At 36.7% G+C, this 19,592-nt stretch overlaps 1 protein-coding gene across 1 annotated transcript; it reads right to left on the minus strand.

The window, feature by feature from the left end:
- Window positions 1-5,266: 5,266 nt before the first annotated feature.
- LOC142622899 (17.8 kDa class I heat shock protein-like) lies at window positions 5,267-6,040 on the minus strand. The gene has a single exon (XM_075796459.1). The coding sequence runs from the start codon at window positions 5,878-5,880 to the stop codon at window positions 5,467-5,469; it is 414 nt and encodes a 137-aa protein (XP_075652574.1). The 5' UTR covers window positions 5,881-6,040; the 3' UTR covers window positions 5,267-5,466.
- Window positions 6,041-19,592: the final 13,552 nt, after the last annotated feature.

Raw genomic sequence — 19,592 nt, forward strand, 5'->3', positions numbered from 1 at the left:
GTTTGTACACCGTAGGGTTTTGTAACCAAACAACTTCATGATCTTCATCGTGTGATGAACAGAAAAACTTTGCGGCTAACATTCTTCTCAAGTTGGTGATCAAGTCATGTATCGAGATCCACACATCTTTTGGTTAGTCACGTAGTGGGAGCCATGCAATACAAGAGAGATTGTCACTACAAAACAAGTCCAATTGGGTATTGGGGTAAGGGTTCAACTGTAGGTTGGTATAAGGTAGTGTGATTCCTTTACTTGTAACCGCTTGTTTTGATAATAGTGGATTTTCGAGAGTAATGACCTTAAAATCACATGATGGAGTTTTTGCCTTGAAGGTTTTCCCCATTCATAAACAAATCACCGTATTATTTAATTTTCGTTGCATATTTTGTTATTTTGTGATTTATTTGTGCTGCCACGTACATTGCATGTTAATTTGATTAATTAATTAAACTTGCTAATTAATTAATTAATCCATCACAAGGGGTCAATACATTTTTGGCTTATCACTTTTCGACAGCTTCTCGATCCATCTAGAAAGTTTCTGTATGCTCGATAGATGCATGATAGCTTCTCGATCCATCGAGGTTCTTTTGCTATGGACACCTCCCGATAGCTCCTTGATAGCTATATCCATCGAGTTTTAAATCTCAACACCTCTCGATCCATCAAGTTTTGTGGATTTCTATATAAAGCTTCAGCGCAATTTCTCACTCATTATTCTCAATCTCTCTCGACTCTTTCCGACTCCCCACCGTCTCAAACACCCATCTCTCACTCTAGACCTCTTCCCCACTCAATCTTCAGCCTCAAGATCATCTTCTTCCTCTGGTATGATTCTATTTCTCTCATTTAATTATGCATTTCATCTTTTTGAACTAACTTTTGGGGTTTTTGAAAGATTTTGGGATTTTTCAAAATCAATAAGATTTTTGCAAAATTTTTGGAATGGGTTTTGTTTAAATGATCTTAAAAAGTTCATGCATTGCATCAAATTTGCATTTTAACAATGATTCACGCATTTTGGATGTGTGTTTACATTGTTGCAAGCATGTGTGTAGGTAGGTTTGGATTGGGCTGAGCCCATGATGTTTTTAATTTTGCATGTCACATGTTCATGCATTCTTCATGCATACGTACCTCATTTTTCTATCTTTTTTTATATTAATTGTGTTTGGTGCTTTTCTACTTGTCTTTCTCTCTTTCTCAATTAGTTGCTCTATGGCACCTAGACGGAAATCTACTCCGTCTCGGAACCCTCTTCGTTCCAAGGCATCTACTTCTGATTCTACCCCCTCTCACATTCGGTTCTGTGATGATAAAGCTCGTAAGGACTTTTCGGAAAACTTCTCTCGACGAGGCATTCATTCGAAACACCAAGTCATCTTATCGGACTTTTCAGATACTGACCTTCCCACTGTCATCTGCAGTAGGGGTTGGGAGTCACTTTGTGACATCCCAATCACTTGTCCCTCCGTGATTATACAGGAGTTCTACTCCAATATGCACGGATTTGACTACTCTATACCTCATTTCATCACTCGCGTTTGAGGTACGTGTATTGCAGTTACTCCGGATCTTATATCCAAAGGTGCTACACATATCAAGGGTAGTGTATCCTAACTACCCCGACTGTGATTGTCTTAAGACTTTTTATAGAGACGAACTCATGTCTCTATTTTGTGAGACACCTTCTTCTTTGGGTGGTCGTCAAAACACCCCTTGCTCGACCTTTGCTAAAGGCCCAAGGTTCCTTAACATGGTGATGACATTCGTTATTCATCCATTGTCTCACTATAACTCTATCACAGAGTCTTATGCTCGATTTTTGTTATCTCTCTTAGAGGATCTTTCTATTGATTTTCCCTTTCACTTCATACTCTACCTTATAGATGTCCATAAGGATACTACGATCCGTGATAAGCTTATTTTTCCTTCTACTATCAGTAGAGGTGTCTAACAGAAACCAAGGCCCAACCCACTCACCCAACCCGTCCGATCCGATCCGAGAACCAGCCGACCCTATGCTGGTGACGGTCAGTGACGGGTCTTTGCCTCTAGAACCTAAAAACGGCAGGTCGGTTGGCGGGTTTTCTCCCCAAAACCTAAAGAAACCTGACCGAACCGAGATATGGATAAAGCAAACTCGCTCTTTCCTCTCAGTCTCACGATCTTTACTTTTCGCCGATGTCTACCCTTCGTTGATCCTGCTCGTCGTTGATCTTTGCCTCTCCATCGTTGATCTATGCCTCTTTGTTTTTGATCTGTGCACTTCATCGCCGATCTTCGCCTCTTCGTCTCACTATCTCTACTCTTTAATCTTCGTTGTCTATTGTTGTTTTTGTTCTTTGGATTTGTGGATATGTTCTTTGGGTTTGTAGATCTGTTGATTTTGGTCTTCAGAAATCAAACTTCAATGTTTGATCTTTGTATTTCGGTCAAAATCAAAGCTGACCGCCGCCCACTCGAGCCCGATCCGACTCGACTGGTGGCTTTTCATGGTCGGCGGCGGGTCTGGAACTTCTCCACTCGTTCGGATCAGGTTGGTTACGGGTTGGGCACAAACCCAACGCGAACCGACCCGTGGACAGCCCTAGCTATCACACGGATCATTCACCACTTCTCTGTCTCCTATCCTGAGTCGGACCACTTCTTTGTCATTTGTGCCATAGTTGAGGCGATCGTTCGACTGAGTGAGGCCCAGCTTCGACCAAAGCGGCCATGGACCGAGACAGGGACTTCTCCGGCTTCTTTAGCTCCATCCACATTCGCTCCCTCTTCTTCTGCGGATGGTGTGACCCTCGAGATGATTGTGACGCAGTTTTGGTACATGGATGCTTGCCTTGACACTCTCAGTGATGAGTTATGTCAGGTGAACACCCGTGTCAGTCGTATTGCATGACTACAGGCTCATCTTAGTGGCTTCGTAGAGTCTCCCTCTTCGAGGACGAGGATGATGATGGTAACTCCAATGGTGGTGATGCTGATGAGGATGATGGTGCAGCTCTTCCAGTGACGAAGAGATGATTGCTTCTCAATGACTTACCCTTTGTCAGTAGTAACAAAAAATGAGAGTATTTTTGGGTATGAGAGTAGTCATATACTTAGGGGGAAAGTTAGTATAAGAGATATTTTTGTTAGGGTGGTGCTTAGTTTTTTTTTTAATTAATCTTTGAGGTATGTAATGAGGATTATTTGTATCTGTTTCTTACATTGAGGTTGTTATTACAGTTTCACCTATCTCTTTATGTGTTGTTTCTTTTCTCTCTTTATGCACATGCTTCTTATTACTTGTATGCAATCTTTTATTTCTGTTTCACACTAAGATGTTGTGATGAGTTTTGTTTAAAGTGTTTCAGAAATACAGGTTGTCAAAGTCTCCCTTGCCATGAACTCTCTTCTTGCAAAAATTTTCAAGAGTTTGTGTTAAGGTAGATTTTATTGTATTCAACAAGTAAGTATGAGTTGAGTGATTTATGACTTATCTCATATGTTCATTTTTTTTGTCGTGGTTTTGTCACGAATTGCTAAAGGGGAAGATTTTTAGGACATATGTGAATCATGTTAGGAACATATGTTATTTAGAATTGACAAATCATTTAACAAAATGCACTTTACATGTAATTGGGTAGATTTAGGATGTATTTAATACTTCAAGGAACAAAAGTTCAAGTCCAAGTATTGAAGCCATGCAAATCTGTCCAAGAAATAAGTGAAGAAGTGCTGAATTTTAAAACTCGACAACTAGCATCTATTGAGATTTAATAGGCTTGTTTAGCCCGATACTCGACAGCTGCTCGATAGATAACCTATATATCGAGATTTATAAAAATCAGTTTTTCAGATCTGATTTCACTCTAATCCGTGTGTATATGTTTAGGCTTTCTTTTCTCACAACCCTAAACATATATAAAAATTATTTTAAGAGTCGTCAAAGGTGGCACGAGTGTGAAGCAAAGTTTTGTTCATGCAAATTGTGACTGGAAACATAATTTGCCCTATTTCATCTTTTTCTTGAAGAAGCTGTTGCGTTTGTACACCGTTGGGTTTTGTGACTAAGGAGTTTCATGATCTTCATCGTATTGATGAACTGAAGAACTTTGCAGCCAACATCTTTCTCAAATCGGTGGTTAGTTATGTACTTGGATGCGTGTAAAGGAGTAAGCCGCGTACTGAGATCCGCGCATCGATTGGTTAGTCACATAGTAGGAGCCGTGCATTGAAAATGAGAGATTCTCACTACAAAACAAGTTCAATTGTGTATTGGGGTAAGGGTTCGACTACAAGTTGGTATAAAATACTAGGATTCCTTTATTTGTAACCACTTGTTGTAATAATAGTGGATTCTCGAGAATGGTGACCTTAAATTTACCTGGTGGGGTTTTGCCTCGGTGGTTTTCCCTATTTGTAAACAAATCACTGTGTCAACTTTATTTTCCGTTACATATTAACTTAGTTGGTGATTTGTTTGTGTTACCACCTGTTTTGCATGTTAATTGGATTAAATAATTAACTTGGCTAATTAATTGATTAATTCATCACAAGGGGTCAATACATTCTTGGCTTATTAGTATATATTCTTGGCCTATCAGTATATATAGGAGCTACAAAGTGTAGGGTTAGTCCCAAACGGACTTACACTAAATTAGCTCTCTTAGACCATTATACAACAACCATTATATTTTATCTTTAACAAAGAGATCGATGGTGATAATTTTGGTTTCCATAATTTGATAATTTAAATTGACTTGTAATTGAGAAAAGAGAGGAAATAATGCAAATAAAAAAATTGTTATATCAGCGAAACTCCGAAGAAAATCTATGGGAGCTTTTTATCTTTTTATCAATGTTCTTTGAAAATGGTATATTTGTGCTTGAAGAAAACGAGGGTGAAAGTTATAACTTTGGTTTCCATAATTTAACTTGACCTGTAATTGATTAAAGAGAGGATATATAATGCAAAGAAAAAAATGTTTATATTAGCGAAACTCCAAACAAAATGGGCAAGCAAAATTTGTAAATTTTAATAATTGAGTTGTGTTTAGAGTTTGCCATTCAAGCCTACATCATCTTGTTCAACATGTTAAACATACATGTTATCAACATGTATGCATGTATTTATTATTTTATATTTTGTTAGTGTGAGAGAAATTTATTCAATTACGTTAATTAATTTTTTAAATATAATATCCATTATTTAATCAAACAAAACTTGATAGATATAAATTCGTTAGTTCTCTTTTAAAAAAAAAAAGCATCCAATTTATTAAAAAAAAAAAAAACTTGTGACTTGACTCGAAATCAACAAATTTTATTTATGAGTTAATTAATTAGTACAACTCAAGAGAATAATATGCATGACAAGGGTAATAAAGCACACACAAATCACACTTTTATGGAACATAACACAACTTTATTTTCATATTAATTAACTCGATCGCTGAATTTCTTTCCTTCTCCATCGATCCTCTACTTTTCTTCAATCTCGATCACCCTCCTTTCGGGTTTCTTGGGCTCCTGTTTTGGCACAGTGACAGTAAGCACACCATTTTCCATGGAGGCCTTAACTTCATCTGTCTTAGCATTTTTTGGTAACCTAAACCTTCGAAGAAACTTGCCACGGAAACGTTCTCCCATATGCCACTTCACATTTTCATCACCTTTTTCCTCTTTCCTTTCACCACTTATTTGGAGCACCCTCCCATCATCAACTACTTGTACATTCACTTCCTCTTTGTTGAGCCCTGGAAGATCAGCAATGAACACATGAGATTCTGGGCTCTCCTTCCAATCTGTAGGGGTGTTAAGCACAGGACACTTGTTGATCATGGAAAGGAAAGGGTCAATAATTTCATTACCAAATACTTGGGAAATGAGTGCCATATATGCTAAAATAGTTTACAAAAAGAAGAAGGCTAGGTTGATTGCAATATATTGTGGCTAAGAAGTGAAGTCTGGGTTTGGTGTGAGGAGTTTAAGAAGGGAGTATAAATGTCTGATATAAAGGAGACTTTAGGGTGGGTCTTGAACTTTCTTGGCTCTTCTTTCTAATTATTATAATTGTGATTTATCATGATTTGGAACAATAGAGATGAGGTGAGGGTTCTACAATCTTCGGTAGGTGCACAGCATGACATTCTCCAATCTTTTCAATAACCATGTCTCTGTATACAAAGAAAAAAAAACCTTCATGTCTCAAATATTATTCAATATCATTATCTTATGAAAGTTCCAGATAAGTGTTTTCATATATAGTTATATACACTGAAGCCTTTTGAAATTTCTGGATCAAAGACTGGCCCGGCCTGGCCCACATATAGAGACAGTTATGGGCTACGTAGGGCACTAGAATTTAATTTGCCAGTCTTGATTTGGGCTTGTAAGCCCAAGACTATCAAATACGTCTCCCAAGATCCAGCAAATAATAAATTTTTTTTTTTTCAATAAAAGAAAGATTTGAATGTATGATTTTTTTTTTTCAATAGTAATTGTTATTTATCATTATATTAAAATACCAATTGATTTTAGCATAGGCTGAATTCAAAACCAACTCTCATATTAGGCGAGCGGTCATTTAGGGGCCTTAGCTGGTGATTCGGGCTGTTTCCCTCTCGACGATGAAGCTTATCCCTCATCGTCTCACTGGCCGACCTTGACCCCTGTTATTTTGAGGTCATATCTAGTATTCAGAGTTTGCCTCGATTTGGTACCGCTCTCGCGGCCCACACTGAAGTAGTGCTTTACCCCTAGATGTCCAGTCAACTGCTGCGCCTCAACGCATTTCGGAAAGAACCAGCTAGCTCTGGGTTAAGAGATTTTACATTTTAAATTAACTAGAACGTACACAACATTGCTTTTATATTGCCTCTTCTTGTTCCATGTTCCATGTTCCCTTTTTTTCGTTTTTCTTTTTTGTTGAGAAACCATTTATGTAGGGAGAAAATAAGTAGTATTAATTTTTGTTTTCTTACAAGTGAGGGTATATAAACTCATCTTCTCTATTAGACAATACCAACCAAACAACAGGCCTCTTAACAAGTGTTAGAATAGGAAAATAAAAGATTGATGTAGAGATTGTAGAGAAGTGGAAGTAAGAAGGAGAAAAAGAATGAGAATGCAGGGATTATGTGTTCAATTTGAAGTACTATGTCCATGAGAGAAAGCCATTAGCAATTACGTCTTTACGCTGCTGAAATTTGTGTATTATAGTGAACTATAAGTGGGGTGAAGGTAGGGAGTAGGCTAACCTTAGTTGAGCATACAATATACTTTGGGCTTTTTGGGCGAACACAAATGACTATAAACCCAATATTTTTAATACTCCCTGTTAACATATATAGTGTTGTGGGCTTTTTGTACTAGTTTACTTGTTTAAGACTTTATGATAAAGACTCTTACTTATCTACACTCATATTTACTCTTGTACGTATCATGCTCCTATATAAAGGCACTCATGTATATTCTTTCTGTGAGAAATACAATACTATTCAATTCAGTATTTCTAACATGGTATCAGAGCAGTCTTGTCTTTATTGGTGTAACTCCATTCTCAATATTGCTTCCGCTGTCACAACAACTACCACAGCCTTTCGCCGTTGAACCTTCGAGTCTTCCAGACATCGTCCTCAGGTTCCGGACCTGTAGCAGCCGCCGTTGGGGAGTTCGAACACTACAAAGACCACTGCCCTTTTTGGCACCGCCGTAAATATTGCTCCGAAAAATTTTCCGAAGGTACCCTGAAGATCGTCTTGCTCCGATCTACCTTTTCGTGAAAACCTCACAGTCATCGGAGCCTCCACGCGCCCTCACGCGCGCCGAGCTCCCCGCCGACGTCGTCCCCAAGCCACGTCACGCCACGTCATCCTGCCACGTCGCCTTCCCACATCGCCCGCACGCCGGCCGCCGGCGTCACCTTCCAGCGCGCTGCTAACGTCACCGGCCACGTCATCGTTGACTGACTGTTGACTTTTGTTGACCATTGACCAGCCGTTGACTGTTGACTTTTGTTGACCATTGACCAGCCGTTGACCGTTGACTTTTTTTGCAGAGTTGACTTTTTGCAGCCCAGGTGCTCCTTACCTAGTTTTTCGCGTAAATTTCATTTTTGCAATCCATTTTTGCATTTTTTGCTTCTAAATGAAGAATAAGGACAGGTCTTCTTCCTTTTGCAACAATCGTCGCCGACAATCTAGCAAACGCTTTTGCAATTTTTGCAAACGTTTTGGCCATAATATTGAGATTTGCTTTCAGCGCAATAAATCAGCTGTTTCAGGTTCTTCTGCCACTATTGCTAACATTGAGAGTGTCCAACCAATGGCTCCCATCTTTGCACAGTCTAAGTCTTCAGGTCGCACTTTCACTATGACCACAGATGACCTTAAAAACATCATCGCCAATGTTATTTGTATGGTTGGTAATGCATCTTATTCCTCTTCTCTCTCAACTTTGTCCGGTATGTCTCCTTCCTCTTGGCTTATGGATTCTGCTTGTTGCAATCACATGACACCTCACTCGTCCTTATTTTCTGAACTTAAACCTGCACCACACCCTCTTACTATTCGCACAGCAAATGGTTCCACAATGTCTGGTCATAATATAGGTTTCGTTTCAACCTCCAACCTCTCCGTTTCTAGGGTCTTTAATGTTCCTGACCTTTCTTACAATTTGTTTTCTGTGGGACAATTAGCTGAGTTGGGTTATCAAATCATATTTGATTATTCTGGGTGTATTGTGCGGGATCCAAGGACGCAGGGACAGAGCTAGGACCGGTCCCGTAGTTGGGCGTATGTTTTAGTGGACAACCTTCGTCTTCCACTTCGTTGCTCTCGTTTCTATTGCCGCACGTCATTCTGGTTCTTCTATTCCTTCTCTTGCTCTTTGGCATGCTCGATTTGGTCACGCATCTTATTCCCGTGTACAACAATTGGCTTCTAGAGGTTTGCTAGGTTCAGTGTCTACAGAAAATTTTGATTGTGTTTCATGTCAATTAGGAAAACAACCAGCTTTGCCTTTCAATTCTAATGAATCTATATCCACTGATATCTTTGACCTTATTCATTCTGATGTTTGGGGACCTTCCTCTGTCTCTAGTATTGGTGGATCTCGATATTTTATTGTCTTTGTTGATGATTACTCTCACTATAGCTGGATCTTTAATATGAAACATCGTTCTGAATTATTGCAAGTGTATTCTAATTTTGCAAAAATAGTTGAAACTCAATTTTCTAAACGTATCAAAATTTTTCGATCTGATAATGCTCTTGAGTACACTCAATATGCTTTCCAAGCTGTTTTGCATTCCTATGGCACTGTTCATCAACTAACTTGTCCAGGTACCTCTCAGCAAAATGGTAGAGCCGAACGAAAGCTTCGTCATATTCTTGACACTGTTCGTGCTCTTCTTCTTTCTGCTAAAGTTCCTGCTCCTTTTTGGGGCGAAGCTGCTCTTCATGCTGTTCATACTATTAATCGCATTTCCAGTCATGTCATCCAAAATCAAACTCCATATGAGCGCCTTTTTGGGTCACCTCCAGACTATCACCACCTACGCTCATTCGGCTCTGCTTGTTTTGTTCTTCTTCAGCCACATGAGCATAACAAACTTGAGCCTAGGTCAAAGCTTTGTTTTTTTCTTGATTATGGCAAAACTCAAAAGGGGTATTGGTGTTATGATCCTATTTCTCATTGTCTTCGTGTTTCCCGCAATGTTGTCTTTTGGGAACATCGCCTCTTTATCGAGCTCTCTCACTTCCGTACTTCTTTATCTTCCTCTTCTGTCTTAGATCTATTTCCAGATGAGACGCAAATTTCTTCTGTAGCTGCTCTCGACCCTCCTATAGCTGATCCTGATCCTCCTGTAGCTGCTCCTGATTCTCCTATTAACTTCTCTGTCCAACCACCAGAAATCCTTGATCCCTTTCCTAGTTCCCCTTTTAATGAACATGTGGAAGATGAACAGGTCAAAGACGAGCTACCCAACCTTGATCTTAGTTCCCTTGCTCCTGCTCCGCCTGAAGATCATGTACAAGACATTCCACCTCGTCACTCAACTCGGGTAAGGTCCATTCCTGCACATTTACTTAACTATCATTATTACACTGCCCTTGCTACATTGCACGAGCCTCACACCTATCGTGAGGCTTCCACTGACCCTTTATGGCAGATTGCAATGAAAGAGGAACTTGATGCATTATCTAAAAACCATACTTGGGACTTGGTCACTCTCCCCCCTAGGAAATCTGTGGTTGGTTGTAAGTGGATCTACAAGATTAAGACTCGCTCTGATGGGTCCATTGAGCGTTACAAAGCTCGTCTTGTTGCAAAAGGTTTTACACAGGAGTATGGGATTGATTATGAAGAGACATTTGCTCCGGTTGCTCGTATCTCATCTGTTCGTGCCCTCTTAGCTTGTTCTTTGCCGCAAATGGGATCTTTTCCGGATGGATGTCAAAAATGCATTCCTTAATGGGTATTTGAGTGAAGAAATTTATATGCAACCTCCTCCCCGGTCTCTCTCGTTGAATCAAACAAGGTTTGTCACCTTCGACGTGCACTTTATGGCCTTAAACAAGCTCCACGTGCTTGGTTTGCCAAGTTCAGCCTCTACCATCTCTCGTTTGGGTTACATGGCCGGTCATTATGATTCTCGCCTTATTTCTTCGTCGCACCGACAAAGGCACTATTTTACTTCTCCCGTATGTGGATGATATGATCATAACTAGTGATGACCTCGGTGGCATTCAAGAACTCAAGGATTTTCTCGATCGGCTTGAGATAAAAGATCTTGGACATCTCACTACTTCTTGGGTCTTGAAATCACTCATTCTACAAACATGGACTTTACATTACTCAAGCCAAGTATGCCTCTCGAACTCTTGTCTAGAGCCGGACTCACCGATAGCAAGGACCTGTTGGACACTCCAGTCGAGCTTAATGCGCATCTAACTCCCTCAGGGGGGAAACCATTGTCTAATCCATCTCTTTACAGACGCTTAGTTGGCAGCCTAGTTTATCTCACTGTTACTCGTCCAGACATTTCCTATGTTGTTCACTAGGTGAGCCAATATCTGTCTGCTCCACGATCGACTCACTATGCTGCTGTTCTGCGTATTCTTTGGTACCTAAAGGGCACTTTCTTCCATGGTCTTTTCTACTCTGCTCGGTCTCCTCTTGTTCTCCATGCATTTTCTGATGCTGATTGGGCAGGAAATCCCGCTGATCGCAGGTCCACCACTAGTTATTGCTTTCTTCTTGGTTCTTCTCTGATTTCTTGGCGAAGCAAGAAACAAACTCATGTGGCCCGTTCTAGTACTGAAGCAGAATATCGTGCCCTTGCTAATACCACATCTGAGCTTCTTTGGCTACGATGGCTTCTCAAAGACTTAAGTGTGTCGACATCCTCTACTACTCCTCTTTATTGTGACAACAAGAGTGCCATTCATATTGCTTACAATGATGTCTTCCATGAACGGACTAAACACATCGAGATCGATTGTCATTTTATCCGTTATCATCTTGTCCATGGTGCTCTCAAGCTAATCTCAGTCTCCTCTACAGATCAACTTGCAGATATCTTCACCAAGTCACATCCTAAGGGACGCCTTCGTACTTTGGTTGACAACCTCAAGTTGGTCTCACATCCACCTTGAGTTTGAGGGGGGCTGTTAACATATATAGTGTTGTGGGCTTTAGGCCTAACTAGTTTACTTATTTAGCACTCTTACTTGTATAGCACTCTTACTTGTACTACACTCATATTTACTTGTACTGCACTCATATGCCTCCTATATAAAGGCACTCATGTATATTCTTTCTGTGAGAAATGCAATACTATTCAATTCAGTATTTCTAACACTCCCCCTTCAACTTTAGGTAGAGGCTTGCTGATGTCTTAAGTTTGGAGTATAAACCCATGAAGATGCCTCGACGACACCATGCAAATGATCATAGATGACCAAATTTGATGGAAACAGACAACGCAAGACTCTTTTAAGCAAAGACCTAATTCTAGACTTCATATCTGAGCTTGACAGTGTAAAGTTAAGCTTTGATGGAGAGCAAGTGTCCCTTGACCATCGTGTACTGTGCGACAAGTGTTGTGGATTTTCAAAGAAGCATCTAGGTTTTTATAATTGAAGATTTGGATGATTGAAGTGATAGGAGAAGAAATCAAAGCCTTGGATATTTCGGCTCTAATTCCATATTAGAATAGGAAAATAAAATGATTGATGTAGAGATGGTAGAGAAGCTGGTGTAGGAAGGAAGGAAAGAAAGAGGGAGTGCAAGGATGATGTGATAAGACCTAATGGCCTATATCCATAGGAGAAAGCTATCGGCTGTTACATCTTTACCATATTCAAGTGTGTGTGTGTGTGTATTATAGTGAATCCTAAAAGCAACCACATCAATCCCTCTAAAACCTTCTAAAATAATAATAAAAAATTACCAATTTTACACATTTTGAGCAAAAAAACACCCACATCAGTGGGTATAAAAATATGCAAAATTGTGCAAATTCATCCACGAGCTACTGTAACCGTGTATATTTACACGGTTACTGTAGCTCGTTTATACATTATTTTATTAATTTCCGTTCGCTCCTTTTTTTTTCTTTTCTTTTTTTCTTTTCTCTCTTCTCCATGCTCAACAAACTCAGTTAACTGCTCATCTTCTTCTTTTTCCTTAGATGCACACAAATACACTCACACACAAACACATCCACATAGACAAATGAACACAGAGATACACTTGCTCAAAAAAAAAAATAGAGATACACAAACACAGATCGGTGCTTGACTGGATCAGAGTTTGTGGAGCTTGGATCGGAGCTCGTGGCTCGTGGATTGTGGATCGTGGATCGAAGCTCGAATCGAAGCTCGGGACTTATGGATCGTGGATTGGGGCTCGTGGATTGTGGATCGGAGCTCGGAGCTTGTGGATCGGAGCAGATTGGAACTAGGAGAGTTGATCGAGAGGGAGAGTTTTTTAGGAGAGAGGGAGAGTTTTTCAAGGGAGAGATGGGTATAGAGAGAGAGCAACAAACAGAAATGGGTAGAGAGAGAGAGAGAGAGAGAGAGAGAGAGAGAGAGAGAGGCGCGTATATATATCCGAGTAGTTAGAGAAATAATAAAAAATGTGAGGAAATTGATTGTTTAATTAAAAGATATGTAGAATAGATGAACTGATGTGGGTGTTTTATAAAATTAGATGTGTAAAATAGATAAAGTAGGTTTTTAGTGTAAAAATGAATGTGCAAAATGAAAGAACTGACGTGGCTGCTCTAAATAAGGTATTCATAAGGATTAGGCTAAGCCTAGTTGAATCTACAACTCACTTTAGCCTTCTCTTGGGCCATTTTTAAGTCCATATAAACCCAATATGTTTAACAAGTATTATTGTATTAAGATAATACTTGTTGCACAAACTCGAAATCATGTCTTTAACTCACACTTTTAGTTATTTGTACACCTGTGTGTCGGTATACAATAATATACAACAATCACGGTTGGCTATTAATAGTGACTATTAACTCACATTTTTTAGTTGTTTGTACGCCCGTGTGTCCATGTATAATAATACGCAACAATCACGTCACAAACCGTCCAGACCACACATCCAAAAGCCATCTACCATGAAAATGAAAACTTAAGAAGAAAGGTAGGTAGTAATTACTTGAGTGATGGTGATATAAAACCTATACGTATCAAAATAGTGAGCCACTTGCTTTAGGACGACACTATGCTCTCGTTCTTATCCCTACAAGATCATGTTAGCCTCTCACTTACGCGTTCTTAGAAGTTAAAGCAATTGGCTCAGATGGCCCTCTTTTTAACTTTCTCCTGTGTGTTGACAACTCGACAAATTAGAGTGTTCCAAGTTGCCAGTTCCAACCAAAGGAGTCTATTTTCTCATTGGTACGGGAAAACAATATCACATAGTATTATCCGCTAATTCCCAACATATTTTTAACTTGTCATTAATGGTTCTCTCTCTTATTATTATCGTCAGCTTATTTTTATTCCTTCATCCCAATCACTCTCTATGTGCATGGTTGCTGATGCAGATGGATTTTTTTTTACTTGTTCAAGGACTCTGGTGATGGTTCTTATTCATGATGATCGATGTGTTGTTGACAGAAGATAGAGAGCACAGTTGAACATACCAAAGAAGGTTTGTGTATGAGCAGTTTTGTGCTCTCTTTTCTTCTGTTAACACTTTCTTCTGCTGGTGAGTACATCTCCTTGGGTTTCTCTATCATATTTTTTGAAGTACGACTAATTAAGGTAATATATATTTCTCCCATATTCGCTTTTCCTTTTCTCCTTTTTTATGGGTGGAATTTCTTTTTCTCATTTGCTGCTGCGCCACTTCTTCATATAGTAATACTTAACAAGCAATTAGTATTCTTAGACAGGATGCCCTTGGTTTTGGTTTCTTGGTAGGGTTTACTACATATTATTATAAATCCAAAGGAGTGCTTTTGACACCATCAAACTATATATCAAATGAAAGAGAAACATATAATTCGGAACATGAGGTACTTGATCGAATGGAAGATGATGAAAATGCAAATTTAGCATTAGAGCCTCACAGCTAGGTAACCAAATTAAAGAGCTCCGATAATTATCTCTTGCCACTTAATTAGTGAACAAATTAAAGATGATGAAAATATTTGCTCTTAAGTCCTAAAAAGTTTTGTCACCAGTTTTCATAAAATCAAGGAGAATGCTTGTTAGAATGTTTAGGGGTGTTTGGTAGAGGAATTTAGGATGAAATTTTTGTAATTTTTAAAAATATGTGTGAATGAAAATATGTGTAAAAATATGTGTATTGTTGTTTAATATGTAAAATTATGAATTTAAGACAGAAAAAAAAACCGGCCCTTAATATCTAGGTTCAAATAAATAATAGAAACTGCATGTGCTATTTGGTTATTAGTTGTGAGTCTTTTCATAATCAGCACGTAAAAGTCAAGTTGACCCATTATTTATTTGTTGCTGAATTTAAAAATATTTTGGATATTTCGACGAAGGTAATCCATGACATGTATGTTTCAAACTTGATTTGAACTGTTACATATTGTCTTAGTAAAGAATTAGGCATTTCAAAAAGTACCATCTACCACTATGTATTTGGTGTAATGATTACTTCACAAATATAAGTATATTCGTGAAGTGTGAGAGGTAAGGGTTGGGGTTTAAGTTTCTAAGAATAAGCTTTACAAACATATACACTTAGATTAAACTAAAATAAAATTTATAAATTGTATTAAAAAAAAAGTACCATCCACAGTACTACTAAACTAAACTAAATATTGTCCGGTATACGAATATACATGCTTCACCATTTTACCATTTATATATTTATAATATATACAAAATATTTATAATAGGAAATAAAGATATACATATTTTGAAAAAAATAACCATATCATATATATTTTTTAAAAATGAAATAAATGTATATCATTTATGTTTCTACCATGTTTATATTTTTATGAAACATGGAACAACAAAATACAACTTATTGACAAAAGAAAATTTTCTAGGTTCCACCGAGACTTTTAGAGGAAAAAAGAAAATAAAGTAATATATACAAAAATAACATTCTATAACACAAAGTATTCATCCAACAAATTAAAACTAAGATGTCAAACATGAGAATAAAAAAGTCATGATATTTTGGTGGCATCCATTACCTCTTGCCTTCTTTTAGCATTTACTTCATCTGTAAAAACTCTAGAATCAAACATGGTATCATGAAGTTTGGTTCTTCATAAAATAGTACACAAACAACCTTTAATTAGTTCTTCCCATAGTGCCTTCTATTTTGACTGATGGGGACATGCAACAAACAAAACTATTTTATTTTATTATAATAATATTATAACAAATCTAACTCATTATAACTAATACTAAATAAAATAAAATAATAAATAAACAGAGTGCTCATTTTCAAAATGCTTTGTAATTGATCTTCAACCAACACATGGACAATGGAAGCCAAAATACGAAAAAAGTTAAACAAGCACAAAATATAAAGAAAAAAAAAATGAAAAACAAAAGTGACTAAGAAAGAGAAATTCATATAAAAATACCTTGAGACTTGAGGACGAAGGGTTTTTATAAATAAAAGAGCAAAAATAACATAGAAAGGGTAAACCACATAGTCAAACGTCTTTAGTTTGGTTTAGAACTTGGGTAGCAAAATAGTAGAAGGTCAATTAATAGTCAAAAGTTTTTTATTTGGTTTAAAACTTTCTATGTTGTTGAGTAATATTTGGTTTATAAATCTCTTTTTGACATAATAAGTAAATTAATAAAAAAATGATGAGTAAGTTGTGGTAAAATATTAGAAGGTCAACAAATGGTCAAAAGTTTCGATTTTATATTATATATAGAAATATAGATTTAGATTAAGAGGTTTGTAATTTAATAACACTTTTTCATCTCTCTCGTAAGGGAGAAAATTCAAATTCTCTCTTTCTTTCTTGTAAGGAAGAAAAAAAAAATCTTACTTTGTTTTTAATGGGAATCTTATTCTTTTTCTCACACTTCTAATAATAAAACTTATATATATATATATATATATATATAACCAAAAGTCTAGCTTGTAGTTCAATGGTTGCATTTTCAATAAAAACATTTAAAGTTCAAATCTTCTAACTCTATTATAATTATCGAAATATTATAAAAATTAAATAATGTGAGATACGTAGGGCCAATTATAGCAATTTCATAAGGAATCTATATTCTATAGTCTAGCACTAGTTGTAGTTTCAGAATTGAATTGTTTGTTTGTGTTTTAATATAAAAAAATATTTTCAATAATATATATATATATATATATATATATATATATATAAATATATTTCATCTTTTTTAACATGCAGAAAATTTATTCTGCCAATATAAAGTTGTGCACGTTTGCCCTCTATACCATAATAATATATGGAACAAATATATGTGTGTGTGTGTGGGGTCATGGATTTTGGAATTTGGCCGAGAGCATATAGTTTTGGCTGAGAAGCATGGGTGGTCCAAGTTCGAGGAGTACTATCTCTTCGGATAAAGCTAAACACAAATTTGGTATAGATCCTAAGGATCAAGGATGACCATTCAAGAAGTTCTAATGATAGCAACAAGCATCATGAACGTACAAGAGGGATAAGGATTCAAAAATGTCTAAGGGAAAGCTGCTACCACCGCATTAATGAGGAAGTGACCTCTGAACAGTTTTATGGCAGTCTTACAGCCACCCCAGAAGACTTTTAGAGGGGGTTGATGAGACAAGTATCAGCATAAACCATCAACTGTCCACATGTAGTCCACGTGTAAGGTAAGGATGAAGGGAGAGATATATGTAATATAAATAAGGGTAGAGATCCCAAAGAAGGAGGAGGGATGGAAAAAGGAGAAGAGAAAGCACTATAGCAATCTCAACAGCTCCTGTAACTATTGTCATTTAATTATACTAGAACAGAGCTCCTCGGACTGTGACGAAGACAAACTTTCTTGCACAAACCGGGTACAATTCTTGTTGGCTCATCATCCGAAACCATATTAACTATTATCCATGCACTAAAACTTAGCTCTTTGACCCACTTTCTACAAATTTATTGTAATGGGTTCACTGGGCTAAGATCCTCACATTTTTGGGTTTGGTCTGAAAATCGTGTCCCCATAATATATATAGTTCCAACTTATAGCGTCTTCTCTTGATAATAGCATTTTATCATCAGATTAAGACATCAATCAGTTTTTGGTGTAGTCGGAGACTGAATCCCAGATCTCTTATTTAACTATCAAAAACTCTACCAGTTGAGTTAGTTGGAACCTACTACGGAACAAATATATATGGTACAGAATATATACTTGTTTCATTTGATTATAGATTTCAATGGCATAAAATACGAAAATGAAAACAAAACGTAAATTCTATGATTTCTATCCATTAAAAAAACGTAAATAAACATATGTATGGGTACATTACGTACGGATCTGAAAACAAAACGAAAATAAACATATGTAGGTTATTTCTTTTTTGAGTATATTCTAAATTTTGTATCATACACATGTTATGTGTGTGTGCTTCTCTGTATATATATGTGTGTGTGTTTCTAAAAAATAAAGATACTCAGGGCCCGTTTGTTTTTCCATTTCAAACTCACATTTTTATATTTTAAACAACATTACACACATTTTCATATACTTTTTTACCCACACGTATTTCAAAAAATTACAAAAATTTCATCTCAAAATACTCTACCAAACACCTCCTCAGTGTTGTTGAGTCGTTCCACATCGGTAAGGTGTAATATTGAGAAGGAGTTTATTACTTACTCCACGACACTAACTGCCTTGGTGTTGGCGTATAAGTGTATTCCCTTATCTCATTCCCCTTCTCCTACATGTGTGTGTGTGTGTGTGTGTTTCTCAAAAAAAAAAAAAGATATTAAAATACAACTAATTAAGCCTTTGATATATCTATACTATCTATAACATGATTTCTATTTTTAAATTGAACTTTTATATGATTTTGAAATACCCCTGGATCTTATGTTTAATAGGGACAAAATTTGAGATCAACAGGGTAAAAATATATTTCAAACTCAACATAAAATGCTTACAAAATAGGACATTCTCTTACTAATTTATGTCTTCGAAACAAAGTTATCCAAAAATTAAATAAAAAATAAAAAAAATAAAAACTTCTTAGTCCACTTTGATATTTCCCCCAAGACCACTTTCTAACACACACACACACACACACACACACACACACACACATATATATATATATATATTTTTTTTTTTTTTTAATTTTTAATTTTCTTAATTCTTAATCTTACATACACTATATATATATATATTTTTTTAAAAAAGGCCTCATCACAAGCACTTTAACGAGGCTAGTTAATTACTAAATAATATAACATCTTTTTAGGTCAATGGTGGCTTTAGATTTTTTTTTTTTTTGGTTATGTGGTTACTAAGAAATTTAAACTATATAAATCTAATAAAGCAATAACTTGAATATTTGTTACAATTACGAGTCAAGTCGTTAAGGAGAGTAATATTATTGCAACTGTAAACCAAAAAGAGTGTAACTGTAGTCACTATTAAGGAAAACTCACAACTAGGGGTGCTTGTAGTGCAGTGCGGTACAGTGCAATGCAGTTTAGAGTTTTGCCAAAATTATAACTGCACTGCACCTCATTTTTGCAGTCACATGTACAATGCAGTGTATAAAATGAGGTTTGAACAGTTTGAAGTCGGTATATTTTTCAAATTTCGGCCACTTCCTACTCAACCCAAAACTAATTTTTCCTTTGTTTTGGGCCAAATTTTAAACTATTGATCTAGTTTTTCTTTATTTTGGGTTGGTTTTCCTAGTCAACACTTGTTAGGGTTATCAAACTTTTTTTTTTTAAATTAGGGTTATTAAACTATTAATAATATATTTAATATTAAAAATAAATAAATATATAAATATATAGAGAGGGTAAGGTGCGGTGCGGTTTGTGCGGTTTTTTTTATTATAAAAACACATTGTACCATACGGTGCAATGCACTGTTACTTGCGGTGCAGTACGG

This window comes from Castanea sativa, chromosome 1, assembly GCF_040712315.1.
Source record: "Castanea sativa cultivar Marrone di Chiusa Pesio chromosome 1, ASM4071231v1".
NCBI classification, from domain to species: domain Eukaryota; kingdom Viridiplantae; phylum Streptophyta; class Magnoliopsida; order Fagales; family Fagaceae; genus Castanea; species Castanea sativa.

Bases quoted from the DNA above. Each gene is read 5' to 3' on its own strand.
- LOC142622899 (XM_075796459.1), bottom strand. From the start codon at position 5,880: ATGGCACTCATTTCCCAAGTATTTGGTAATGAAATTATTGACCCTTTC.